The sequence below is a fragment of the Podarcis pityusensis genome, assembly GCF_964106645.2.
Source record: "Podarcis pityusensis genome assembly, chromosome: 8".
Taxonomy (NCBI): domain Eukaryota; kingdom Metazoa; phylum Chordata; class Lepidosauria; order Squamata; family Lacertidae; genus Podarcis; species Podarcis pityusensis.
In genome coordinates this window covers 10550893-10578744 of record NC_138033.1, presented here as the reverse complement: position 1 = coordinate 10578744, position 27852 = coordinate 10550893, and the positions used below count along the sequence as shown (strand labels likewise).

At 50.6% G+C, this 27852-nt stretch overlaps 1 protein-coding gene across 2 annotated transcripts in view; it reads left to right on the top strand.

The window, feature by feature from the left end:
• MEGF8 (multiple EGF like domains 8) overlaps positions 1 to 27852 on the top strand; it is a 58959-nt gene that overhangs the window by 21762 nt on the left and 9345 nt on the right. Inside the window, exons 17-40 of one of the 2 annotated variants that reach the window (XM_081018561.1) lie at positions 32 to 271; positions 1460 to 1578; positions 2989 to 3120; positions 4005 to 4118; positions 5164 to 5412; positions 6210 to 6406; positions 7678 to 7888; positions 9705 to 9924; positions 10775 to 10907; positions 11904 to 12118; positions 13016 to 13126; positions 13942 to 14060; positions 14149 to 14353; positions 14831 to 15002; positions 15304 to 15467; positions 17368 to 17512; positions 18482 to 18713; positions 19769 to 19898; positions 21574 to 21784; positions 23072 to 23286; positions 23438 to 23645; positions 24404 to 24566; positions 25829 to 26021; positions 26723 to 26893. In XM_081018561.1, coding sequence (XP_080874687.1) covers positions 32 to 271; positions 1460 to 1578; positions 2989 to 3120; positions 4005 to 4118; positions 5164 to 5412; positions 6210 to 6406; positions 7678 to 7888; positions 9705 to 9924; positions 10775 to 10907; positions 11904 to 12118; positions 13016 to 13126; positions 13942 to 14060; positions 14149 to 14353; positions 14831 to 15002; positions 15304 to 15467; positions 17368 to 17512; positions 18482 to 18713; positions 19769 to 19898; positions 21574 to 21784; positions 23072 to 23286; positions 23438 to 23645; positions 24404 to 24566; positions 25829 to 26021; positions 26723 to 26893 — 4269 coding nt within the window. Of the gene's footprint in view, positions 1 to 31; positions 272 to 1459; positions 1579 to 2988; positions 3121 to 4004; positions 4119 to 5163; positions 5413 to 6209; positions 6407 to 7677; positions 7889 to 9704; positions 9925 to 10774; positions 10908 to 11903; positions 12119 to 13015; positions 13127 to 13941; positions 14061 to 14148; positions 14354 to 14830; positions 15003 to 15303; positions 15468 to 17367; positions 17513 to 18478; positions 18714 to 19768; positions 19899 to 21573; positions 21785 to 23071; positions 23287 to 23437; positions 23646 to 24403; positions 24567 to 25828; positions 26022 to 26722; positions 26894 to 27852 lie in introns of both variants that reach the window. The other variant, XM_081018560.1, reaches the window with a different exon arrangement.

Below are 27852 nucleotides of genomic sequence, written 5' to 3'. Positions count from 1 at the left end.
ATGCTTATCTTCGTTTCTCTTCTCCTGCCAGGAGATCTCTTACTTCTTCCTGGAGCCTTATCGCTCAGAGCTGTGCGCCACCTACCGCTCCTGCCTGGCTTGCTTGGCCGACCAGGGTTGCGGCTGGTGCCCGGTCAGTGCCACCTGCCACCGGCGGCTGGCACATAAGGACGATGCCGGCGGCTGTGGCGCTGGCAGCGTGCGCCTCATCCTGGCCCCCGGCAACTGCATCCTGTGCGAGGACTACCGAGACTGCCACGCTTGCAGCAAGGTGAGAGGGATATGGCTTGCGGGTTTGTGTGTTCCTTGGGGCAGAGCCTTTTTTGGAGAGGGGGAGGCAGGTGCAGTTCAGTGCAGCAGGGAGGACCATTGTATTTTCAACAATATCTGTGCACGGAGAACGATGGGTCTGATCTGTCTAGGTTAGGTTGTTGTCAATGAAACCCATTTCTCTGCTGAGGGATAAAATCTTAAAGGCATAGGAGCAATGGAGATGGATTGTTGACTCTGCATTACAGCGGTTACATCCGATACCCTTTCTTTCTTTCTTTCTTTCTTTCTTTCTTTCTTTCTTTCTTTCTTTCTTTCTTTCTTTCTTTCTCTCCCCCCCCCATTTATATTTTATTAAATTTCACATATACACCCCAATACATAAAAATCTATCTTTTCTTTTGTTGACTTCCCACTCCATTTTCCATGGTGTTTTTGTTATCCTCCGCTGTTCCTGCTCCCTATCGTCTCTCTCTTATATCACAATGACAATCTCTTAATTCCTTCTGTTGCTCATAATTCAAACAGGGTGGATTTGATTTAAATCACTAGTCAGACTCATTCTTTCTGGTATAATCTTTAATATTTACAACCAGATAAAGGTTTCATTTTTGGAATAATGAATTTTCAGATTAGTTTTTGCAGTTTTATCAAAAATTACTGATTTGGTTACACTATTAGAAATACATAAACAGATAATTATGAAATTATTGTGAGGTTTAATAAGTTAACTGTTTATATTTGGACAACTTTTCTGCTGTACTTTATTGGAAGGAGAAAAACAATCATTTCCTTAATAACAATTTAGATAATTTATTTAAATAAAACAATAACATTATAGCATGTTTGTTAACTGATGTGGGAAACAAGCCAAAACCTTAGAGTGAGTTTCAGCACACATGTAAAACTTAAAACAAATCCTTATTTCCTGATGAATAGCCTTTGGACTATAATGTAACTTAAACTGAAAACTATCTTTAGAAAGATTCTTCCTCCAAAAGCATTTTATTTAAAAATTTTAAAAAGCCTTTTTAATTTTTTTTAAAAAATCTTTGATTTTTATCCATCCTGTGGATAAATGGGGGAGAGTTCTCTTGCACGAGTGTAAATCCTTGCACTTACGGAACGAGAGACTTGGCACTCATTTGGATGTGAGCCCCACGCTTCCTCTTTCGTTCCCCTGCTCCAGGACCCGTTCTGCGAGTGGCAAGTGAACAGCAGCAAGAAGGGGGACTTCCTCTGCAGCCGCCGGGGCCGCCTCCCCAGTGCGATCCGCTCTCCGAAGGACTGCCCCAAACTCTGCAACCAGTGAGTGAGCCACGGGGGCAGCGGGAAGGTTTGGGATAAGGCCGCAGTAGAAAGTAACCTTGGTCAGACTCTGCCCTCCCGAGCACGAAGGCCACAAACAGAAGTGGACGAGAGCTAGGTCAAGAGAGCGAGGGGCAGTCCGTGGCTGGGGCTGAGGTGCCAGCCAGCAGATGGGAGACATGTAGCCTTGCAGGGAAGAAGGCAGCAGGGAAAACTAGAAAAGGGAAGCTTGGAAGTATTTGGGGAGTCCTCTGGGACGTGGGTGGTGCTGTGGGTTAAACCACAGAGCCTAGGACTTGCCAATCAGAAGGTTGGCGGTTCAAATCCCCGCGACGGGGTGAGCTCCCGTTCCTCGGTCCCTGCTCCTGCCCACCTAGCAGTTCGAAAGCACGTCAAAGTGCAAGTAGATAAATAGGTACCACTCTGGCGGGAAGGTAAACGGCATTTCCGTGCGCTGCTCTGGTTCGCCAGAAGCAGCTTAGTCATGCTGGCCACATGACCCAGAAGCTGTACGCCGGCTCTCTCGGCCAGTAAAGCGAGATGAGCGCCGCGACCCCAGAGTCGGCCACGACTGGACCTAATGGTCAGGGGTCCCTTTACCTTTACCTTTACTGGTTGCTCAGGTCAGAAAGCTCGCTCTGATCCAGCATCTAATGCCCGCTCTTCGCCAGTGGGGAAGCAGCAGCACTGTCTTATCTTCAAGAAGCCTGAGATCATGGAATTGTAGAAGTGGAAGGGACCCTGACGGTCATCTAGTCTGACCCCTTGCAATGCAGGAATCAAAGATGCTGGATTCCTAGCACAGCCTGGACCTGGGAAGCCCTGGTTCAAGCAGCGGCAGAACCAGGGGAAAAAATCAGGAAGTGGGGGCGCCAGGGCTGGATTAACCATTACGCAAAGTAATGCTTAGGGCATCAAGGGGACACCACAGAAATTTTCCATTGTTGGATTTCTAACATTAATGGTCTCAAATTGCTCGTTTTCTCAGTTGGCGCATATTAAAAATCCCAACTGAACAACTATGCAACAAGACAGGCTGGATTCCTTATCTCTGTCAAGTATAGAGGCAGATATGTTATGTAAGATTAGTTTTGAGGATCTGACCATGCAATTAGAAAAACTATGCAAGACTATGCAATTAGAAAAAAGCAGGCGGGGAAAAATCAGATATAAAGCAGAAGTATACAAAAATAAACATTCATTTTCCATCGTACCGTAGGTTTTGTTTCATTTTGAGTTTTATGGTTTATTGTTGTTTATAGTTTGAATTAGATATATATGGGGGCACCAAAGTCTTTTAAAGTGTTTCAGGCCTCTAAAGGTCTTAATCCGGCCCTGGAAGGTGCAGAAGGGGCAAAGTAGTTCTGAGAGCGGGTCTTGAAAGCGTTGGTTTCTCCTCTCGTCTTCCAGGCGCAATACCTGCTCCGAGTGCCTCTCCAACTCCAGCCAGTGTGCCTGGTGCCAGTCCACACGTAGCTGCTTCTTCTTCGCTGCCTACCTGGCCAAATACCCCTATGGAGACTGCCGTGGTTGGTATGACAGGTATGTTGGGCATGCAGCAGGAAGACTCGGGGCGTGAGGAAGTCACGGTCTCCTTCGTGGTTGTTCGGCGGAAAGAAGAAAGGCAGAATCTGCACAGGCTCAGAGGAGCTTCCCTCTGCTAGCAGGCCGCAGTTTGGAAGAGCAACACTCCTGGCTCATAAAAATGCTAGTACAGTGGTACCTCGGGTTACAAATGCTTCTGGTTACAAACTCCGCTAACCCGGAAGTAGTACCTCGGGTTGAGAACTTTGCCCCAGGATGAGAATGGAAATCCAGCGGCAGCGGGAGGCCCCATTAGTGAAAGGGCGCCTCAGGTTAAGAATGGTTTCAGGTTAAGAATGGACCTCTAGAACGAATTAAGTTCATAACCCGAGGTACCACTGTAATAGGTTTCCAGAAGGAATGATCAAATATGGGCGAGCCCCAGCCCAGGTTAAGCACCGCGTGAGGGGAAGTGGTAGTGGAAAAGGAGATGGCGATTTATTCATTCATTCATTCCACAAGATGCATATAAGCATCCCATTTATGCAGGAGTTACGCTCCGAGGCACCACACCCCTCAGTGAAATCGCGTATATTTGAAACACCATTGAAAGAGCCTGCAAAGGCCCCTTTCCGCCTTGCCCCAGAAAAATATTTTTGTAGCTGGTTCCAAGTTCCTGAGAAAGAAGGAAAGAAGATGTCCAGAGGGCTAGTAACTTGACTACTTAAATTTCAAAACAATTTATTTACAGCAAAACCAGAGTCATCCAATTGACAAATTAAGTTGCTAGGCATCAGGTTACTAGCCCTCTGGACCCCTCTTCCCTCTTTTCCTTCTTTCTCGAACCCAGTACATGCAGGAGCTGCTCACCAACCTCTTTCCCCCCCCTCCCCTCCCCCCAGCGTGCACTCTGTGCCCCAGTGCCTGGACTGCACCCGGTTCAACACATGCCGGGAATGCCTGCAGAACTTTGAATGTGGTTGGTGCGGCAACTCGGACAACCCCACCTTGGGCAGGTAAGACTCATGTTTACAGTGGTTCTTCTTCCCCACCACACAGACAAGGTGCCTGTTTTAGCCTGGCCACGGATGAGTAACTATATCACCTTTAGAAGACATCTGAAGGCAGTCCTGTACAGGAAAGCCTTTCAATGTGTATGCTTTATTATGTTTTCGGGGGCAGCCCAGTCAGATGGGTGGGGTACAAATAATAAAATTATTACTGTTATTATTATTAAGCTTACTTCCAGGGGGTGAGTAGAACAAGGGGGCCTGGCTGTCAACCCACCATTTAGTGCGTCGCACCAAATTAGGAACCTCAGGTTTGACTTCAGCTTCACCATTTTAACTTCAGTTATGGCTGGGCTCAGGACTGCAATATCTGAAGGACCACCTCTCTCCACATGAACCTACCCAGATCCTGTGATCATCCTCTGAGGCCCTTCTTCGTGTGCCTCCTTTGCGAGAGGGTGGCAACGCGACAATGGCCTTTTCTGTGGTGGCTCCCCGTTTGTGGAATGCTCTCCCCAGGGCGACTCTCCTGGCGCCTTCATTATACACCTTTTTGCCCCAGACGAAAGTGTTCCTGTTTAATTAGACCTTTGGCTGATCAACCTCCAGTGCCCTTTTAAACATCTTGCGGGAGAGGGCGGGGATCATTGGTTTGTTGTGGTTCTTATTTTTATCATGTATTCTGTGTTTTTTAATATGGTGTTTTCACGTTGCGAACCACCCTGAGATCTACAGGTGAAGGGTGGTATGCAAATTTTATAAATAAAATGAGTAAAATTTTGAAGGGAGAAATTACAAGCTGCTATGTTTGTGCTGGAAAGGTTGCCAAGTCTTTTCCATGGGGTCGTTGTTTTTCTTTGAGTGGCAGCAAAAAAAATCAACAGCCAGAGGTTTTCCCCATTGGTGGAGGGTCAGCAGAGGGAAATACGGCGCTTGCTTAATTTCTCCTTGTCATACAGGTGTTATAGGCAGGGAATCCTTTGAAAGCAAAGGTAGTTTCAACCCTGGGACCGTTGTGAGAGGAATAACTTCTTCCTTTTCCCCTCTGCAGGTGCCTCCCTGGGGATTTCTCAGGCCTGAACACCTTCCTGAACTGCTCTGTGGCCCTCTGGGAATCTCACGGGCTGCTTCCCACCCACCCAGCCCAGTGGTCCTACGGGCAGTGCCCAGATGTGGACGAGTGCCGCCTGGGCCTGGCTAACTGCCATCCCTTTGCCAGCTGCAAGAACACACCCGACTCCTTTGAATGCCACTGCAACCGAGGCTATGCGGGGGACGGGGTGGCGTACTGCAACCAGACGTGAGTAGGCTGGGCACGAGGGGCGGGCAAAACGCTTTCGGCAGGTTTGGGGTGAGGTGGGGGGTGTTCCTTGAACTTGGTTCTGGTTACAGGAACCAGAGACTGTCAGCAAGCAGGCAGAGATTTCTCCCCAGTGTTCACAAACAATGAAATCTGCTCCCACAAGATTTAGTGGTGGCCACCAGCCTGGCTTTAGAAGGTTACACAGATTCGTGGAGAGTAAGACTCTCAGTGGCTACGAACCAGGATGGCCATCTGCCATGGATGCTTTAGTTGAGATTCCTTCATTGCCAGAGGACCCTTGGAGATACCTTCTATGATTTCATGATTCTGTAATTCTCTCCACTGCCAGAGGCACTATGTTGAGTATCCTAAGCAGAGAAGAATTCTCAGGTGTGGACTTCCCATATGCATCTGTTCGGCCACTGTGAGAACAGGATTAGATGGGCCTGTGGCAAGATCCTGCAGAGGTTTTTCTGACACCCTTCTGATGCCAGGAAGCCCCCTGGCAGGACGCGTTTGTGAGCCTGTGATGGTCCTGTGACCCCAGACTCTCATCTTTCTGAAACTCTGTGTTAGTTTGGTTGCGCCTTCTCTATTAATCCAGTCTTTCTGAAGGAAGGAACTTTGGCCAGATCTGTACCATACATTGAAAGCGCTTTCAACATGCATTTAAAACTTGTGAGTTCCCCCAGAGAATCCTGGGAACTGCACTTTGTTGAGGGCATGGGCCCTGTAGCTCTGGGAAGAGCTTTCTCCAGGACTTTCTCCATCTCGCCCTCTCTGTTTTCACACAGCTGCTACGACGAATGCGCACACGGCGAATGCAGCGGGGCCCCCAACTTCACCTGCGTGTGCGACTTGGGCTGGACCTCCGAGACCATCATGGGAGCCACCCCGCCGCCAAGTGGGGTGCAGTGCAATGTGGACTGCGGGTGCCACTTCCACAGCAGCTGTGGGCTCAGCGGGCCCGGCGTTTGCGACGAATGCCAGAGTGAGCCGGATGCTTCTTGTCTCCTGCTTTTCTAATTTACGGTTTTGTTGCATCGCTGTTCTTTGGGCAGTAAAGCACCGTCAGTGTGCACCTCGGAGAGTATAAGACGGTTTTCGGACTACAACTCCCATCAGCTGTGCTGGTTAGGGCTGATGGAAGTTGTAGTCCAAAACCTGTGGAGGGCCTGAGGTTGGTGATGGTTTGGTATAAGAGGACAGGTCTTCAGTTCTTGCCACCTCCTTCTCTCCTTCTAGGAAAGGGCCATCGGTCAAGAGGCACACATCTGCCTTGCATGCTCCCAGATACAACCCCTGCCCACCGCAGGAAGGGCTGGGAGAGATTTCCTGTCAGAAGCCCTGGAGAGCCACTGCCAGTCCTTGCAGTCAATACAGTGGTACCTCGGGTTACAGACACTTCAGGTTACAGACTCCGCTAACTCAGAAAGAGTACCTCGGGTTAAGAACTTTGCTTCAGAATGAGAACAGAAATCGCGCAGCAGCGGCATGGCAGCAGCAGGAGGCCCCATTAGCTAAAGTGGTGCTTCAGGCTAAGAACAGTTTCAGGTTAAGAACGGACCTCCAGAACGAATTAAGTTCTTAACCTGAGGTAGCACTATACTGAGCTAGACGGACCCAACTGCCTGACTCAGTGTAATTGTCAGGAGCGAGCCATCAGTAAATCACACCGTGCAAGTTGGGGTTAACTCTTTATTAGCGAAAGCACGCTTGATAGAGAGGTGTCATGCCGAACTCATCTCTGGCAAGTCTTGCCCCCACGAAGCCATTCCTGAGACTGGAGGTCCCCACCTCCCCACAACCCTCTAAGTCCCCTCCTTTCCAGGGTGTTTTCCTGCAGCCGACCTCTGCCCTGTGCCCTGCCCTTTTCATGCCTCTTCTGGTTCTGGGAGATAAGTGGGGAGGGGAGCTTGTCGCAGACACCCCTGACTCTTCACCAGACTGACTCATCTCTGCCCCTTGGCCTCTCGCCTCCTGCCCTTCTGCTTCGGCCTCTGGTCCTGGACTTTTCTCTGCCACAGATTCTCCCTGCTCACTAAACCCTGTTGCTTCTTCAGCTTCCGACACCACCTCCCAGTCTTCTCCTTCTCCCTCTGATCACTCATTGTCATCCCACCTCCACTTCCCAGGCTCTGAGCCTTCTTCCTTTGTGGATTCCCCACCACTCCTCTGCGTCCAGCTAGTCTGTGACTGAATGCAGTTTCCTCTGTTCCATGTCCACATCGGTCTCATCCTCTTTTTTCTCCTCCTCTGCAGACTGGACCCATGGTGAGCGCTGCCACCTTTGCCGGCCTGGCAGCTACGGGAACGCCACAAATCAGAGCGGCTGCCAGGAGTGTGCCTGCAATGGGCATGGCCTGGAAAAGATGGGCTATTGCCACGGGGCCACAGGAGCCTGTTACTGCGCCCCACCCACCGAAGGGCTTCACTGCGAGCGCTGTGCCCCCGGCTACTATGGGGACCCCAGGTGAGAGAAGCTGGTTGATTTGACTGTGGTTGCATCCCCTGTATTACAGCAATACTACCTAAGTTGCACAAATAAGCAACTTCTATTGAAGGCTATTAACCTGAAGAGCTAAGTTGAGCTGCCATGTTCAGGAGCTGTCTATATTACTGACTACCAGCTGCTAGATACAAGCAGTAGGATTGGCTGCTTACAGTCATTTACGCACCTCTGGCCAGCAGCTGTTGTCTGACACAGCAAAGCAGTTCTTCATTTGGTCTGTGCAAAACTTTGCCCACCTTTTCTAGTTCTCCCACTTTTTGAAATTTCGCCTGGTGGTTGCTGAGGACTAACGGGGCACTTGCCAAGCTCACAATAAAAGTGGTCATGTTGAACTACTTTTTCCACAGCATGCAGTTCCCCGATTTTCCAAAGACTCGCCTCCTGAAAATCAAAGAAACACAGAGCTCTTCCAACATACATGCTATGGGAATCATCAAACTTTCTATTAATGTTTAGTGTTGTTATATTCTTATTTTAAAGGTCTTTTGTTTCTGGCTGCCCTTCATTTGGGCCCAAACTGCGTATTTGTAATGCAAAACTCTCACACGTCATTAAAGAGGTGCAAAATGGATCGAACTTCTCCCTGATGTGTGCCATGTACAAGCAAAAAAACAAAGACTGACATACACACACATGCTTCCAGTTTCCTGGAACAGGAAGTATTTATGTAGGGCTGTGTGCATGGCTTGGGTCCATTGCAAAAGGGAAAGCTCACAGAATATGACTGGGAGCAGAATTCAGCCTCCTTTAAGAGGAAAAGTAACAGAAGCTTTCTGGTCATTACGATGGTGTAATGGTATACCTGAAAGGGTGCTGCCACTGCTGGTTTTAGTACCTTCCATGCCCGCTTGCCTCTCTCACTTACTTGCGAAACCAGAATAAGTTATAAAGGAAAACTTGTGCGTAATTGCATAGGTTATACACTTTTGCATAGAATTCTGCAGAATTTTTGTCATGGAGAATGCTGTCCTGCAGTGAAAAACTCTTACTCCAATAGGGAGGGTTAGGCAAATTAGCTTTACAATCTTCATCCCTGACATTTGGAGGAGTACCGTACTTTTCGCCCCATAGGACGCACTTTCCCCCCTCCAAAAATGAAGGGGAAATGTTTGTGCGTCCTATGGGGCGAATGCAGGTTTTTGCTGAAGCCTGGAGAGCGAGAGGGGTCGGTGCGCACCAACCCCTCTCGCTCTCCAGGCTTCGCGCAGATCTCTGCAAGCCGTGGGAGCCCGCACCGGGCTCCCACGCCTTGCGGAGAGTTGCCTGTTCTGGGGGCTGGGGTCGGGGGAAGCTCGGGCTTCCCCCACCCCAGCCCCGCGCCTGGGGGGAAAATAAATTTTCCCCCTTTATTTCCCCCCCAAAAAACTAGGTGCGCCTTATGGGATGGTGTGTCCTATAGGGCGAAAAATACGGTAATTGCCATCTCTGTTTTTTTCTTCTGCTGCTTACCTCCAAGACAGACTGGCTCCTGCGGAAGCTAATTATGGGCTATCTTTTCCTTCCCCGTCCTAAGTTAGCAGGGTGGGAAGAGAGTTGGTGGTTTTTAAAAAGAAACACGCTGCAAAATCACCAAAACAAAGCGCTGTTTAAGCCTCCCGGCCGATTCCTCAAAAGACCAAGGCGATGCCAAGTGGCCATGCTGTCATTTTCAGAATTTCTGTTAGGTTGGGCCAGACTTAGCAGTTCTTTAAAGGGCAGGGTGACTTCGCGCAGCCCTTCATGACAAAACCAAAAAGATTGCTGCGCTATTATTGTCTGCTTGATTTTTATCCACCAGAAACGAGGGCGTTTGCTACCAGGAGTGTGTGGGGCGCTCCTTGCTTGCCAACCTCTCTTCCTCTTCGTCGTTGAGCTCTCAGCGGGCTGGGGGCCCCCCGCAGGGTGGGCTCTCCTACTGCGTCTGGGTCTTGTCGACCACTGAGGACATGCAGCCCTGTCGGCCTGAGCAGATCTGCCCTACGATCACCCTTACTATCCAACCCGATACCCTCTGTATGGTGAGCACGGGGGTGGGCACAATGGGGGCCAGGGGGCTGATTCTGTAGGCAAGTGATACTTCCAGAGGCAGATGCTTGTCATTTAATACATTAGTAATGTCAGAAATCAGCAGGAGGAGATGGACATGACTAAAGCTTCCTCATTCTTTTGTTTTCTATGGCATTTGGCATATTTTGCCTAAAAACATACTGCTGTCTCTCAAAAGCATGTCTAGAAGCATGAAGCCTTGGTTTTTTTTTAAGGGGGAGGCAGTTTCTTGGGGCGCTGGAAGTTTGAAATCTTTCCCCATCTCTTACAATGAGATATTGGCGCAAAAGATTAGAGTGGCATTGTAAGAATTTTCACCACCCTCCTTTATCTCTCCCAGTTTATTTAATGGAGCCCAGTCATGAATGAAACAAAATCCAAACTGGGCAAATACCTCCCCCCCCCCCACATTTCTTGCCGCTGAATCACCCACATAATCTCGTCCCAAAAATGCATGTGTATTTCTCTAAGCATGTGTTTGTTGTGAACTCGCTTTTTACCACACTAATTGCAGGAAATGGGTATGAAAAATCACTTGAGAACTTCATCTAGATCAGGGTTTCCCAAGTTTGGGTCTCCAGCTGCTTTTGGACTACAGTTCCCATCATCCCTGACCACGGGGTCCTGCTAGCTAAGGATGAAGGGAGTTATAGTGCAACAAGAGCTGGGGACCCAAGTCTGGGAAACCCTGATCCAGAGCCCCTGTTGGAAGTCACAGAACAGAAACCAGAGGGCTGTATTTAAAAAACTTAGCATCTCTTTGAAGCAAGTTTGATCCAATGCTGATAACTCATGCTTGCTTCCCCTTCGCTTTCTCCTTAGAATAACTATGTCTATGCCTTTGATGGACTTCCTGACTTCCTGGACACGGGCCTGATCCAATTGGATCGCACTCTCATTGGGGCTTTCTGCGGCCAGGGCCGTCCCCGTCCCATCACTGTGGAGGCCGTATCAGGTAGGAAGGAGGAAGGAGGTTGGATTCAAGAGTTTTGATGCAGGGTGTGAACTTAATGAATTTGTTTGCTAGTCAGATCAGTGGTCTACTTAGCTCCACGTTATGTCTTGACTATGGCGAATCGCATACCTTTATGTGAAAGACAGGGTTCAATTCCTTTCCCATTAGTGAGAGGCAATGAAAGCTTACGAAAGGCATCTCTTTGGCTGTGTGTTGTGGAGCAGCCCCTCTAATGACAGGCAAGCTTACTCTCACAAAAAACCATCTGCAAGCTTTGCACTGAAGAACTCCTGCGATTCTTCTGAGGACCCTCAGGATGTCCCTAGAAGAACACAATATAAATTCCTGTTTTGTTCCTCCACACTCTCGCCCTGATAAAGGAAATTTGAATCCTTCTATGCAATGCTGAATAGTTCAGTTGGTTAGACTTGTGGTATAGGGACATGGCTGGTGCTGTGGTGTAAACCACTGAGTCTCTTGGGCTTGCTGATCAGAAGGTCGGCAGTTCAAATCCGCACAACAGAGTGAGCTCCTGTTGCTCTGTCCCAGCTCCTGCCAACCTAGCAGTATGAAAGAACGCCAGTGCAAGTAGATAAATAGGTACCGCTGTGGTGGGAAGGTAAAACGGCGTTTCCGTGTGCTCTGGTTTCCGTCAGTGTCCCGTTGCACCAGAAGCTGTTTAGCCATGTTGGCCACATGACCCGGAAAGCTGTTTGTGGACAAACGCCGGCTCCCTCAGCCTGAAAGCGAGATGAGCACTGCAACCCCCTAGTCGCCTTTGACTGGACTTAACTGTTCAGGAGTCCTTTACCTTTACCTTTTTGCCTAGACTTGTGGTGCTGATAACGTTACAGGTTCAATCTCCGTATGGGACAACTGCATGTTTCTGCATTGCTGGGGGTTGGGATAGATGACCCTCGGGGGTCCCTTCCAACTCGGCAGTTCCACAATCTAGGAATGCTGCTCCTCTGATTCTCTCCCTCCCTGTACTTGCAGGCCTTCTGGTCATCTACTACGAGGCCAACTCCACCGAGGCTTCGGGCTTCAACGCTACCTACACGGTGCACCGCTGCCGCCCCAGTTGCCACCCCAACCAGGAGTGCCAGGAGGGGAGCTGTATCTGCAGAAACGGCTACACAGGGCCCAGCTGCCAGTTTCAGATCTGCCCAGGCAACTGCAGCGCTCATGTGGGGCAGGGGGTTTGCAACAGGGTGAGCCCTGGGGGTTTGGTTTGTGTGTGTGCATGAAGAAATATTTCAGAAGGGTCAAGGGACAAGGGTGGCCTCGGACAAGGGGGAAGAAGAAGAAGAGTTTCGATTTGATATCCCGCTTTATCACTACCCTAAGGAGTCTCAAAGCAGCTAACAATCTCCTTTCCCTTCCTCCCCCACAACAAACACTCTGTGAGGTGAGTGGGGCTGAGAGACTTCAGAGAAGTGTGACTGGCCTAAGGTCACCCAGCAGCTGCATATGGAGGAGCGGGGAAGCGAACCCAGTTCATCAGATTACGAGTCTACTGCTCTTAACCACTACACCACACTGGCTCTCCAGTTTTGGTTTCTGCCCAGGGAGTTTAGGAGCTGACATGGGTGCCCAGTCAAAAAGCATTCCCGAGCTTGGAAGGCATTAAGTTCCAGGCCTGGTCTGCAGTGATACGGGTATGTCCAAAGGGCCTTGCACGACAGCATGACAAAAGCAGTGCTTGGATACAGGTAGGGTTGGCTGCATTCTGCTGAGCAGATAGGTGGCAGGTGGGTAACTGGACATAGGTGAGGTGGTCTTGAGTCTACACCTTAGGAAAAAGCAGGCAAGCAGACTGTGGGTAGAAGTGCAGGAGTCATATTTAGTTGCTCATTGACATATGAAAATCTCCAGAAAGTACGGGAGTTACCTGGGCACATTGCTTGTGCAAGCCATTGCATCTAAAGCTGTCTCCCATGAGCCTCAGGTGGTTTGACGGTGGCCTTTGAGTATTGTGATGGCAGTGCAGAGCCTGTTCCAGTTTCCAAATTTTGTGCGCGCCGTGCATATGCTTCCTCCTGCGAGTCTCATTGTTTTCCCACCCTTCTCTGTCTCTCTGTCTCCTCCCCTCCCCATCTCTTCCCTAGAGCCTGGGTCTGTGTGTTTGCAGTGATCGGTTTGCCGGCAAAGATTGTTCCATCCCTCTAGATGCTGGCAAGATCATTTGGGAGACCTTGATCGACACCCAGCTGACAGCTGTAAGTGAACCCCCACATCCCTTGAAGGCTCCCTCTGACATTAGCTTTTCGGTTCATTTTATCTGTCATCCGGCCTGGGGCCTCTTTGAGCCATGAGAACGGGTAATTTATCACTGAGAGCATACTGCATTAAATAAATAACAGTTTTGCTGCTCTGAGCAATGTCACTCTTGAAAATAGCTGTGCTTTGGGCTTATTACACACTCAGGGCATCTAATCAGTTTGACCTCTATCTGAGGAGGAGGAGGGCAACTGACATGATCAAGGATCTGGAAACCAAGCCTTACGAGGAACGGTTGAAGGAATTGGGTTTCTTTAGCCTGGTAAAGAAGAGAGGGAGAGGAGATATGATAGCCATCTTCAGCTGTCTCAAGGGCTGTCACATGGAAGAGGGAACGAGTTTGTTTTTTCCTGCTCTGGAGGGTAGGACTCAAACCAATGGCTTCAAGTTACAACAAAAGATGTTTCGAATAAACATCAGGAAGAACTTTCTGACTGTAAGAGTCGTTTGACAGTGGAATGCTCTCCCTCAGGAGGTTGTAGACTTTCCTTCCTTGGAGGTTTTTAAGCAGAGGTTGTTGGATGGCCATCTGCCATGGATGTTTTAGCTGAGATTCCTGCATTGCAGGGGGTTGGACTAGATGACCCCTGGGGTCCTTTGAGCTCTACAATTCTGTGATTTTACGCACTCAGGGTCTCTGTAGCAGCCTGACTGGCCACTAAGTGGACATAGATGCAGAAAGACCCAGGACAAAGGGGTCCTCTGGAGTTGACTCCAGCACTATAATCTAACCCTCACCTGTGCATTTTCCAAGGACACAGCCAGCCGGTTTCTTCACCGCCTGGGCCACACCATGGTGGAGGGGCCGGACACCACGCTTTGGATGTTTGGGGGCATGTCTCTGCGAGAGGGGATGCTGGGCAACGTGTACAGGTAAGAGACCCTCCCCCCGCCAGGCTTATTCCAATGGGCCGCCCCTGCCTTTCCCATCCTGGCCACAGAGGGCACTGTGTCTCTGCAGATACTCCATTGCCGAGCGCCGCTGGACCCAGATGCTGGCAGGGACGGAGGACAGAGGCCCAGGACCCAACCCTCGGTACTTTCACGCGGCCGCCTACATCCCCTCCTGCAAGGCAATGTATGTGCTTGGTGGACTGACGACCGACGGGGTGGCCAACGACTTCTGGCTGCTCAACCTCACCACTTTGCAATGGAGGCTCGTGCAGGTAACCCCCCTCATTTAGACTGCGAGCGGTTGGCAGGTCCCTGTTAACTGGATCAGGCCAGTCCACTTCCAACAGCAGGCAACCAGATGCTTCCAGGACACTCCCAAGCTGGGGGTGTACCTTCTCCTGATCCGAAACTGTGGGTGTTGGCAGCAGATTATTACATGACCGATTGAGGAATGAGGAGAGCACCTGAGTGCGGGAGGTCTCAGGGCAAAGGCCTGGGGTTAATGCACAAAGCATATGCTCCTCTGTTTCCACAATGCAGCCTACTGGTTTCTTCTCAGCCATCCCATGGTGGAGGGGAAAGAATGCAATTTAGCCTATAAATGGCCCCCTCACATTCCACTAGTGTTGCTGCAGATAAATCCACATTGGTGGAAAGAGGAAGGAACTCTGTGCCCCACACTCTGTGCCCTTCTCTTTTATACGCCCTGGATTCTGACAGGTTCCCTGTTCCCTTCCCGACTTCTCCAGGACCCTCTCATCCCAGCCGTGGCCGGTCACACACTCACGGCTCGCCGTGGCTCTTCCCTGCTCCTGATCGGCGGCTACTCCCCTGAGAACGGCTTCAACAAGAAACTGCTGGAATATAACGTCGTGTCGGAGAGCTGGCGTGCCGGGAGCCAGGCTGGAACGCCCCCTACAGGTAGGGGATCCTTTTGACCTGCTGTGGGGCCCTGAGATTAACTAGGTGATTATGGAGCCAAAAAATGCTCCTCTTGAGAAGGCAAGGTTGCCTTGATCTGAGACAGTCGCCTCTTCTGAAAAGCTCTAAGACAGGGAATCCCAGAAACCCTTCGTGCCACAGTTGCAAGGCGTGCAGGCTGGGAAACGTTACAAATGTCCCACAGTGCCTGACTCCGTATTTCCACTGGTGAGATCAAACACAGACCCAGCCCCCAGTCCCACCCAGCAAACAAACACCTGGTATTGAATTTACTTTTCAGGTCTGTACGGACACTCGGCTGTGTACCACGAGGGCACGGATGCCATCTATGTCTTTGGCGGCCATCGCTTCCACGTGGAGATGGTTTCTGCTTCCCCTGAGCTCTACAGCCTTTATTATCCCAACCTGACCTGGAGCTTGCTGGCTCCGTCTCAGGGGCCAAAGGTGAGATGCTGTCAGGGCAGAAATGTAACAGTTGCGGCCAGGGTGCTATTAAGTACTAGCTTCCCCAAAAAGACACAGGGCTTCTGGTATGGAGAAACCACCAGAGAGTTTCCCAGTGTGAAGACTCTGCCCATCTTTGTTGCCGCTATTGAACAGCCCTGAGGCCCAGAATGAATTATGAGGTCTGTTTAGCACTGTCTGTGAGATTCCTGCATTGGGAGATGACCCTCTTGGTCTCTTCCAGCTCTACAAGTCCATGTGTTGCAGGGAAATGTAGGATAGTGTAAGCGAGAAAAGATTCATTTTCAAACACAGATCAGGTTGAGGGAATGAGAAAATGGTGTGTGTGTGTGCGTGCATGGTGTGTGTGTGCCTGCACCTGTATCATGTGTGCCCTCTTTTGCATATACATGCCAGGAGAGGCGAGATCACGTAGAACGTAGGCAAGCTCAGTGCAAGAAGTTTGGGTGTTTGAGGTAGACAATCCCAATGACTCTGTTGCTTCACACAAAGCACAATTAAGCAGGAAGTTTAAATACGTGGCGTGGAGATCAGAAGATCGGACTCTAGGAAGCTGCCTTATGCAGAATTAGAGCTATCTAGTTCAATACTGTCTACACTGACTGGCAGTAGATCTCCAGGGTTTCTGGCAGAGGTCTTTCCAAATCCGATCTGAAGTTGGTCCAGGACTGAGCCTGGGATCTTCAGCATGAAAAGCAGATCTTCAGCCCCCGATCTACTGCCCTTCCCCAGTGATTTCAAGGCCAGGATCTCCCCCCGCCCCCCGATATGGGAGGAGGAGCGAGCTGCCTTGAGCGAAACCTTTGCACAGAACAATGTAATGCACGCTTAGCCTTGTCATCCCCTGGGTGTGAGTCAGCCTGATAAGGACATCAGCTGAAGCCTTAAATCACTCTCGGCAATTTGTCTTCCCTTTCCTGCGGAGGATTTCGTTGTTCCTCCTGCCCGAGTGAGTTATCTGCTGTCTGGTATAGGTTGGCCATGATGAGCACATGATCCTGTAAACACTTGACAGAGCCGCCATTTCCCCAGGGAGGGTGCTTTGCCTCCTTGCAATTTCAGTGATGGAACAATTTAGCATTTTTTTTCTTTCCCTCCTTCCCTTGCACTTACTGTGGGATGGGAGTCCAAACCCACCCACTCCAGCTCTTTCTTGCATTAACCACAAGGGTTTTGTTATTGGGGTCCTAAGCCATGAAGAGCTTTAAAGGTGAAAACCAGTGCTGTTCCTTTGGATGGTCAGTGCAGGCAGCCAGTATATTAGGAACAGAATTGTTATAATTATAATTATAATCATAATTTATTATTTATACCCCGCCCATCTGGCTGAGTTTCCCCAGCCACTCTGGGCGACTTCCACTGAATATTAAAAACAATACAGCATCAGAGATTAAAAACTTCCCTAAAGTTGTCTTTTAAAAGTAAAATAGTTGTTTATTGCTTTGACATCTGACGGGAGGGCGTTCCACAGGTCGGGTGCCACTACCTAGAAGGCCCTCTGCCTGGTTCCCTGTAACTTGGCTTCTCACAGCGAGGGAACCGCCAGAAGGCCCTCGGTGCTGGACGATGGGGGTGGAGACGCTCCTTCAGGTATACTGGGCTGAGGCTCTTTAGGGCTTTAAAGGTCAGCACCAACACTTTGAATTGTGCTCGGAAACATACTGGGAGCCAATGAAGACTATATATTGTTATAATATAGTCTGTCCTGGAGAGTCAGAGCTTAGCCATCTCTGTCTTTTGGGTGAGCGTAGAATCTGATGGGAAGAATGGGCTTGAGAAGGGGCCCCGTGGAGTACGAGGCTCATATTGGGGGGAAGTGTGATATGCTATTACTAAATGGCTCTTTCCTGAATCCCTTGTTCCCTACTACCCTCACCAGCCGCTGGCTCACTTCTTCCATGTCGCAGCAGTACTGAAGGACACCATGGTGGTGATCGGAGGGCGCACAGAACGCGAGAATTTCACCAACCACCTTTTCTTCTACCAGCTAAACTGCAACACCTGGATCCTACCCAACAGCACAGGTCAGGGCTGGGATGGATTTTTTTGTAAGATCGGAGGTATAGGATTTGACATCAGCCTGTGGCCCAGCGATCTGAGCTTCCTTACAAATAATACTCCCTGGTCCCTATTTGGCATGCAGAATAAATGATGCAAGTCATTTTAATCTGCAACGAAACATTACCTTATTGGTTCAGAATTTGATTCGATTGCCACAGATCCCTAGGGCTTCAAGTCCTCCATGTTTGTACATGTGATAAAGGAGAGCGGGTTAGCCTCCCACAATGTGGACTGACTGACTGTAGACATGTGCCCACCTGTTATCCATGGTTAGGTAGCGGAGGGCACCCCGTAAGGAGTTCCTGCTGCCTAGTGTGGGTATTTCTCTATCCCTCCATTTCAGCTACCTGTACTTAGCATTACGTCCATACCAGAGTTTTTGCCAAACAAAGCTACTGCCAAATCCATTTCTGAAGCTGCTTTTACGCTCTCACTTGGCATCAAGCATGGTTAGCTGTTCACTGTAGACAGAAAGCTAACCATGGTTAGCTCTGAACTCGAAAAGGGCACCTTTATGAGTGGAGGGCAGAGAGTGTGGCCTGCAAGGTGCTTTCAGTTGTCTAGAAGACTGCCCAGTGTTACGTCTGCACAGGGCCCTTGTAGAAATTATATTCATTTATCTAGTGAAGCAATGGGGAACCTCTGGCCCTCCGGACGTCAGTAGATTCCAGTTCACATCATTCCTGTTCACTGGCCAAGCTGGAGGATGAGATCCCCTTCCCATCTGCTGCTTCATAAGTTCCCTAGTGCTTCCTCATCTTCTCTGTTTGCCTTGCAAATCATTTCCTTCCATACATTTCTGAAAGAACACCTTCAGTTGTTCGATTTGGCTGCATAGGTGCATTTATGTGCTTCCGGCCGCTGTCCTTAGCCCTTTGTGTTCTCTCTCCAGTTTTGCTCATCTGTGTGTTTCCTTTTCCCCTCTGCAGCAGAAGCAGTCGTGGGAGAGCCCATCATGGAGTCCATTGCCCACGCCGTGGCCGCTGTCGGAGGGCGCATCTACCTCTCCGGGGGCTTCAACGGGGTGGCGCTGGGGCGCATGGTGGCTCTCTCCGTGCCCTCCGACCCTTGCCTCATCTTCAGCAGTCCGGAAGCCTGCAACAGGTCCAACGCCAGCTGCACCTGGTGCCACGCCAGCTGCCTCTCTGCGGATGCTGCCGAGAGGTGAGGAGGGGCAGAGTCTGGGCAAGCGGCAAAGATGAGAGTGGCCAGACCGTGCCTCTTGTTAGGAAACAGGACGGTGTGGTTAGCGGTTGGGGTGGGACTAGGCAAAAGCAGAGAGAAGAACTGGGGGCTGGAGCTGTTTGGGAGGAGCTCATTGGTGGCAGGAGATGCACAAGTAGTCACGGGAGTTAAAATGAGGCATTGCCAAAGCTCCATCAGGTGCCTTCAGGTTATTGTAATATAGCCATTCTAGGGAGTGCACAATGGTTAGCGAATGGATTTCACATTCGTGCTGCGTAGTTCCATAAAGTTCTATACAGAAGAGACACTGAATCCTCTACCCAAAAAATCACATTGTACTCCTAGATCCATAATTTCCCATAAAGTACAGACGAGTGCTCCCCTTCCTGTTGCTCCCTTGCTAATTTGTTTTCCAGGCTCTTCAACTTTGCCGAAAACTCTCTTGAGCCTTTGCACTTCCATAGATACACCAAATTCCATAACCAAACCGATTAACTTTTGAATCTCAGCTAATAGATGGTTGAATCGTTTATTGGGAACATCGTACCACCTGTTCTTAATTCTTTCATTGTGAAAATTGCTTTAAGACCCTTAATTTGGTTGTCCTCTTCCATCTTTATTTTCCTCTCATTGTTTCCACGCAAGCCAATTTTGTTTGCTCTCATCCCATAAACTTTTTTTCATCCCCTTCCTCCATTTGTTTAGAGCAGGGATGGGGAGCCTGTAGCCCTCCAGATGTAGTTGACCTCTAATTCCCATCAGCCCCAGCCAGCAGGTGAGGGATGATGGGAGTTGTAGTCCTCTGGAGGCCTACAGGAAGATGGATGTGACCTCCTTTAACAATGTGATTCATCATGATAGCCTCTCATTTTAGATAATTTCGCTCCCTTTTAAAAAACAAATAAATCTGGGGGGTGCAGATCACGCGTTGAGAAGGTTGAGCAAATAGGGTTGACCCTATAGGTATAGGAGGAGAGTCTGGAAGAGCTTTTCCCCCACTGAGCTTCCTGGTTGCTCTCCCTTCCTTCCTGCAGGCAGGGCTGTTCTGGTGGGACCTCCTGCTTCCCCACCCCAAGGTCCGCAGATGAGTGCCGCCGGCTGAGGACCTGCAGCGAGTGCCTTGCCCAGCACCCTCGTGCCATGGCTCACAGCCTTGGCATTCCAGTGAGTAGCCCCCATCCCTCTTTCTAGCAGCTGGCCCACTGCCTGGGGAGCACCCTCTTCTTCCTTCCGTGTTGGAGGTTGCGGGGCTTCCAAACTCTGCACTTCTGCATTCACTTTTCAGGGAGCACTGAAGGCAGGTGGCGGCCTTCGGCTCACACTGTAGTAGCACGTAATCCCCACCTCTCCAGTTCCCGACGCTCCCCGAATTGGGTGCAGGGGAATGATAGGGAAGTGCGGAATTCGAAGCGTGGCCAGGTATTCCAGCATGTCCCAAGGGAGTGGGTTCTGAGAACAGGGAGGGGGAAATGGCAAAAAGGATTGAGGACAGAATTGGGGTTCAAGATGACCCTAACAGATTGGAGAACTAGGCCCAAAATGAACTTGAGTAGGGACAAATGGGAGGTTCTGCACTTAAGCAGCAAGAACTAGCTGCACAAATATAGGATGGGGAATACCTGGCTTACTAACAGTACACGTGAAAAGGATCTAGGGGTCTTGGTGGACCACAAGATGAACATGAGTCAACGGTATGATGTAGCAGGGGGGAAAGGCTAATGCTCTTCTAGGCTGCATCAACAGAAGTATAGTGTCCAGATCAAGGGAAGTCATAGCACTGCCTTGGTCATACCACACCTGGAGTACTGTGTCCAGTTCTGGGTACCACAATTTAAGATGGATATTGACAAGCTGGAATGTGTGCAGAGGAGGGCGACAAAGATGGTCAAGGGTCTGGAAACCAAGCCTTATGAGGAACGGTTGAGGGAATTGGGTATGTGTAGCCTGGGAAAGGGGAGAGTGAGAGGAGATAGGATAGCCATCTTCAGATATCTAAAGGGCTGTCACTTGGAGGATGGAGCAAACTTGTTTTCTTCTGCTCTGGAGGCTACGACCCAAACCACTGAAAGGAGATTCTGACCAAACATCAGGAAGCCCTTTCTAACAGTAAGAGCTGTTCGAAAGTGGAACAGACTCCCTTGGAAGGTGGTGGACTTGCCTTCCTTGGAGGTTTTTAACCAGAGGTTGGATGGCCACCTGCCGTGTATGATCTAGTTGATATTCCTGCATTGCTGGGGGTTGGACTCAGTGACACTCAGGGTTCCTTCCAACTCTTATGATGGAAAGTGATCTGATTGCAACCCCTAATTTCCACCTGCAGATCAGCATCAATGCTACTCAGAGCACACTGAGCGCCAGAAAGGTTACAGTGCCAATTTATTAAAACATTTGCATACTGCTATCTTACTTTAAAAAATCAAAGTGGTTTATGACAGCCATACAATAAAAACTGTATGAAAATGTAAATTTGTGAAATAGGCTTATGCAGTCATACCTCGGGTTAAAGTTGTTTCAGATTGAGCGTTTTCGGGTTGCGCTCCACGGCAACCCGGAAGTAACGGGACATGTTACTTCCGGGTTTCGCCGCTCGCGCATGCGCAGACGCTCAAAATGACGTCATGCGCAGAAGCGGCGAATCGTGACCCGCAGACACTCAGACGCGGGTTGCGTTCTCTCCAGGATGCGAACGGGGCTCCCGTTTGCATCCAGAGGTACCACTGTATAAGCCAAGGGGTTATACGGGGTTGGGGAGGGAAGCATTGTCGCCAGCCTTTGGTTTGTAGTGACCGTTCCCCAGTCATGGAGGCTTTGACCTTGTATTCTGACACCCCCCCCCCAGGCCTTACCCCAGTGCAAGTGGTGCACCAACTGCCCCGAGGGCGCCTGCATCGGCAGCACCGGCAGCTGCACCTCGGAGAACGACTGCCGCATTAACCAGCGCGAGATCTTTGTCGCCAGCAACTGTTCGGAGATCTCGTGCGAGGCCTCGGATTGCGCCAAGTGCACGGCTTCTGGGAAGTGCATGTGGACGCGGCAGTTCAAGCGCACAGGTGAGGGGCAAGAGGTGGGGGCCGGTGGGGGTGGGGAGGGAGCCATTGATGGGCCTTGCAGGCGGAGGGAGGAAGAGCTGTGGGGAAGGGGCTGCACGGGAGTGCAAGGGGGAGGCAAATGGGGATTTTGTGGCTGGAAGCCCCAGGATGGGAGACTGCTCTTGGGCATGGGACCTGCCTGAGGGTTTGCCAGGGGCCTCTGGTTGGCCACTGTGAGAACAGGAGGTTCTGGATTAGGAGGCCCAATGGCCTGATCTTATGTTATTGGGTTCTTCAGGGTAGAACACCACATTAAGTCAGATATTGGTCAGACAGCCACTAACAGTAATAATAATAATAATTTTTATTTAAACCCCGCCCTCTCAGCCAAGGCCGGGCTCAGGGCAGCTAACAAGCAATAATAAAAACAAGTTGAATGAATACAACTTAAAACAAGATTAAAATACAACATTAAAATATTGAAACATTAAAATGCAGCCTCATCACAGGAGGAGAAAGGAAAAAGAAAGAGGCGGAGGGAATCAAATTGGCTCCAAGCCAAAGGCCAGGTGGAACAACTCTGTCTTACAGGCCCTGCGGAAAGAAATCAGATCCTGCAGGGCCCTGGTCTCATGAGGCAGAGCGTTCCACCAGGCTGGAGCCAGTGTTGAAAAGGCCCTGGCTCTGGTTGAAGCTAATCTAAGTTCCTTAGGGCCCGGGACCACTAGGGTGTTGCTATTTATGGACCTTAAGGTCCTCCGTGGGGCATACCAGGAGAGGTGGTCCCGTAGGTACGAGGGTCCTAGGCCGTAGCGAATCAAGGGCAGATTTAGGGGAGTGGTTCAGTCGCAGAGGTTCAGGGACGCTGGGATTATGACATGGAATGGAAGGTGAGAGGCGAGGGGCATTCCAAATTTGAGACCCCAAGATCTGCCACTGGTGGAATGAAGGGTGAACGGAAGCGTTTGTGAGGAGCTGATGAAAAGAACAAGGTTAATTGGTAGTTACGTGGCATTGTGAGGGGATCCCCGAGACAAAGAAATCCAAGCAGCTTTCCTGACAGCAGCAGGTTGCGCACTTCATCAAGGATTTCTCCTGCCCCAGCTGCATGGAGCTCCTCTTTATTTCTGTGGGAGGCTGTGCACACGTCCCACAAGTCAGGCCCCTGGGTGCTTAAATGGCCCTTGGGAATCATCCGAGAAACAGCTGACGCGCCTCCTGGTATGTGAGGAAAAGGAAGAGGTGTTTCGGACACCACAAAGGCCACCATCTCTGACTCTTCTCCTCCTCCTCCCGCTTCTGGCCCAGGGGAGACAAGGCGTATCCTGAGCGTGCAGCCCACCTACGACTGGACCTGCTTCAGCCACTCTCTCCTCAACGTGTCCCCCATGCCGGTGGAGTCGTCGCCTCCGCTGGCCTGCCCCACGCCGTGCCACAACCACAGCACCTGTGGGGAGTGCCTGAGCTCCAAGGGGGCCGACGGGGGCTGGCAGCAGTGTGTCTGGAGCGTCAGCTTGCAGCAGGTAATCCCTGGGGGGAGCAGGGGAGCTTGTGATTGCAGAAATTCTGCTAAATTCCTCTGCATCATTTATTCACGGTGCAGGATTTTGTTCGGGAAAAGTGTGCCCATGTGAGCTCTAACAGGCACCCTCTTCCGCCCCTGTCTCCCCGCAGTGCATGAGCCCCACGTACCTGCCCATGCGCTGCGCGGCCGGGATGTGCGGCCGAGTGCTGAGCGGGGCCGAGAGCTGCACCCCGTCCTGCTCCCGTTTCCAGCAGTGTGCCCTCTGCATCCAGCAGCCCCGGTGCGGCTGGTGTGGCCTCCGCGGCGAGAACGGCAAAGGGCGGTGCATGGAGGGAGGGAGGAGTGGTCCTCACCACGGTACGTACTGAGCAGAACCGGGGGGGTGGGGTGGGGGGGTCAATGACACCTTCTCAGGGAGGAGTGTGGAAAGTGGAAAGTGGCGGCCCGGCAGTAATGCTCACAAATCCTTGTTGCAAACAAGGTATTTCTCCGCGAGGTTTGGAGGGTAGCAACACGAGAACGGGGCCTTCTCTGCAGTGGCGCCCTGTCTGTGGAATGCTCTCCCCAGGGAAGTTTGCCTGGTGCCTTCATTATACATCTTTAGGCGCCAGGCAGAAACGTTCCTTTTTAAGCCTTTGGTTGATCCGATTTACATCCCTGTGCAGGGAAGTTTTAATGACAGATGTTTTCATGTATTTTTAATCTTCTGTTGGAGTGGCCAGATGGGCGGGGTATAAATAATAAATTATTATTATTATTAGGCCCTTTTAAAATGTGTTCTTTTGCGGGGGCTATTGGGTTGTTTTTATTTTTATTAGGTATTTTGTGATATATCTTGATTTTATTCTGTGAACCGCCCTGAGACCCCCGGGTATAGGGCGGTTAATAATAATAATAATAATAATAATAATAATAATAATAATAGCGTTTATCAGAAATATTTCCTTTTATTTGTGGTCTGGGGAAGCCCTTTGCCCAGGATTAAGTGGCTGCTCCTGGAGAGCCTGATACAAGCCGGTTGCAAGATGCAGCCCAGAAGAGCTTGAGGGCACCAGGTTGGGGGCCGCTGCTCTTAAGGATTGCCAGCAGCTCCTGTCCCTCTTGCCTCCCTGCAGGACTGGTCGAGTCGTGTGGCCTGAAAGCAGACTGGGCCTTCATGGCCTGCCCTCCCGAGAACGAGTGCCTGAACGGGCACCACGACTGCAACGAGACCCAGAACTGCAACGACCTGCCCCACGGCTACAAGTGCACCTGCAAGAACGGCTACACGCTGGACAAGTGAGTGCCGTGGGAGGGGGGCGGAGATGAAGCAGGGAACTGTAAGCCTGTGCTCTCAGCGGTAGCTGCCTCACCTTCCCTAAGAACCATTGCATTTCAGACAACTGAGCTGCGAAATCCCTTCTGTCTATCCTGGTCTCTTTAGATATTGTGCACGAACCGGCCACTTTTCTCCATTGATGGAGGGTGGCATTTGCTGCAGCTTCACCCTCCCAAATTTAGGGGAACCCTTGTCCCTTCAGCACCCCTTCCTCCTCCAGGGTAAACGCACGTAGGTTATGTCTGTACATCACAACAGACTTTTGTTGATGGCGTCCTGAGAATGCAGAGATCCTTGCTTCACTCTTCTCCCTGCATAAGCAACAAAGCAAGCACAATCTCTGCTTCCTGTTAAGCCTGAGCTACAGTGCTTATGGTTTGTTTTGCCCAAGCAAACCAACATGTAAAGCTAAGGTTTGTCCCTCTCGGAACCTCAACTTTGGGTCCCCAGCTGTGGTTGGACTACAACTCCCATCATTCCTAGCCAGCCTGGCCAGAGCTCAGGGATGATGGGAGTTGTGGTTTGAGCACATCTGGGGACTCAGGCCTGAGAAAGGCTTCCTAAGGCTATCAACATCCTATAAACTATGGGTAGGCAAACTAAGGCCCGGGGGGCAAATCCTGCCCAATCGCCTTCTAAATCTGGCCCGCTGATGGTCCGGGAATCAGCGTGTTTTTACATGAGTAGAATGTGCCCTTTTATTTAAAATGCATCTCTGGGTTATTTGTGGGGCCTGCCTGGTGTTTTTACACGAGTAGAATGTTTGCTTTTATTTAAAATGCATCTCTGGGTTATTTGTGGGGCATAGGAATTTGTTCATCCCCCCCCCAAAAAAAATATAGTCCGGCCCCCTACAAGGTCTGAGGAACAGTGGACCGGCCCTCAGCTGAAAATGTTAGCTGACCCCTGCTATAAACTCACAGGTTCTTGTTGGGCAGGTTTTGTGGGTTTTAAAAAACATCTCATTAGTTTAAAAATCCTTTTCATATAATTCTGTGTACCTCCGTCTCCCACTCCCATAATTTTTTGTGGCTGTCTTTCACTTCCATAGTAATGCACAGTAAACCACTCAAGTTTGCTATTAGGCAGAGCAATTTCTAGCCACTGTTTTTAGCCGGGCAACACCAGCGTATGGGAAAACCTTTGCAGAATTTCCACCGGGGGTGGGGATCGCGCACGCTGTGTACCAATTGTTCTGCGCCTCCTCCTTTCTCCCTTGCAGCGTGACGGGGCTGTGCAAGCCGGTGTGTGAGCAGGGCTGCGTGAACGGGACCTGCGTGGAGCCCAACGCCTGCCAGTGCCACTTTGGCTACGTGGGGCAGAACTGCTCCGTGGAGTGCCAGTGCAACAAGCACAGCAACTGCCAGGGGGTGGAGGCCCAGGACCAGTGTTTGCAGTGCTTCAACAACACCATGGTGAGGGCAGCGGGCGGCTGAGAGGGCCCGAGGGGCGCAGGGAGAGGGCAGGAGCTGGGGGCGCAAGCGGAGGCCGGTTGGAAGAGAAGATCTGCAGCTGGGTTCACACTGGGCGGTGATGGGAGAGCATCTGTCCTCAATGCAGAAGCACCCAGGTTTAATCTGCAGGCAGAGCTGGGAGACACCCTGGGGAGTTGCTGCCAGTCAGTGTAGACAAAACTGAGTTAGATGGACCAATGGTCGGACTCAGTAGAAAGCAGCCTGGAGAGCTGCTGCCAGTCAGTGTAGTCAAGGCTGAGTTAGGTGGACCAGTGGTCGGACTCAGTAGAAAGCTAGTCTGGGGAGCTGCTGCCAGTCAGTGTAGTCAAGGCTGAGTTAGGTGGACCAATGGTCGGACTCAGTAGAAAGCTAGTCTGGGGAGCTGCTGCCAGTCAGTGTAGACAAGGCTGAGTTAGATGGACCAGTGGTCGGACTCAGTAGAAAGCAGCCTGGGGAGCTGCTGCCAGTCAGTGTAGACAAGACTGAGTTAGATGGACCAATGGTCAGACTCAGTAGAAAGCAGCTTCCCAAATCCCCGTGCTCCTGTATTCTTGCACGGACTTGCCTCCCTCTAAAGGCTTCCCGAGAGGCCAAAAAGGCAAACCGCCGCTCTCTGTGCGTGCCCGCGCCCAACTCTGCCCCCTCGCCTCTCTTTCCCTCAGGGGCAGCACTGTGAAAAATGCCAGCCGCTCTTTGTGGGGTCGGCGCTGAGTGGCGGCTCCTGTCGCCCCTGCAACACTTTCTGCCGGGGAAACAGCAACGTCTGCATCACGCGGGAGGAGTACGAGAGAGCCCGCCGGGATCCTGCCCGCTTCCCTCTGGAGCCGGCCTTGGTGAGTGCCAGCGGTGGGTGGCGGGGGAGCCGGGCCTGGCTTGCTGGGACAACTGGTAGTGGCTCTTTTGGTGGAAGGAGACCTGCCAGGTCAAAAGGGTGCGTCCATATTCTTCAGAGAATCCAGCGCATATTGGCACCTTTGTTGTGTGCCATCGTCTGTAGAACTCCTGTGCTTACTGCATCATAGCCACACCTTTGAACAGGTACTTGCCTGAGTGGTGCATGCTCTGGTTATCTCAATGTGCTCTATGTGGGGCTACATTTGAAGGTGACCCGGAAACTACAACTAATCCAGAATGTGGCAGCTAGACTGCTGACTGGGAGCGGCCGCCGAGACCATATAACTGACCTTTAAAGCCCTAAACAGCCTCGGTCCAGTATATCTGAAGGAGCGTCTCCACCCCCATCGTTCAGCCCGGAAACTGAGGTCCAGCGCCAAGGGCCTTCTGGTGATTCCCTCCCTGAGAGAAGTGAGGTTACAGGGAACCAGGCAGAGGGCCTTCTTGGTAGTGGCACCCGCCCTGTGGAACGCCCTCCCACCAGATGTCAGAGAAAAACAACTACCAGACTTTTAGAAGACATCTGAGGCAGCCCTGTTTAGGGAAGCTTTTAATGTTTAATAGGTTATTGTATTTTAATATTCTGTTGGAAGCCGCCCAGAGTGGCTGGGGAAATCCAGCCAGATGGGTGGGGTATAGATAATAAATTATTATTATTATTACTTTTTTTGGTCACTCCTCCCTGTACCTGTAAAATAGACGAATGAGCACTTGTCGCTAGTGCCGGCATACGCATGGGGTGCTATTCGACTAAATTGCTCAGCAAAGACCTGCTGAAATTAATGGGCCCAATTTAGCCACGCTCATTTATTTCAGCAGAGCTGCTCTGAGTAAAACATAGTTTTAACTGTTGCATTTCTATCCCTCCTTTTCTCCAAGGAACTCGAGATGACCTATG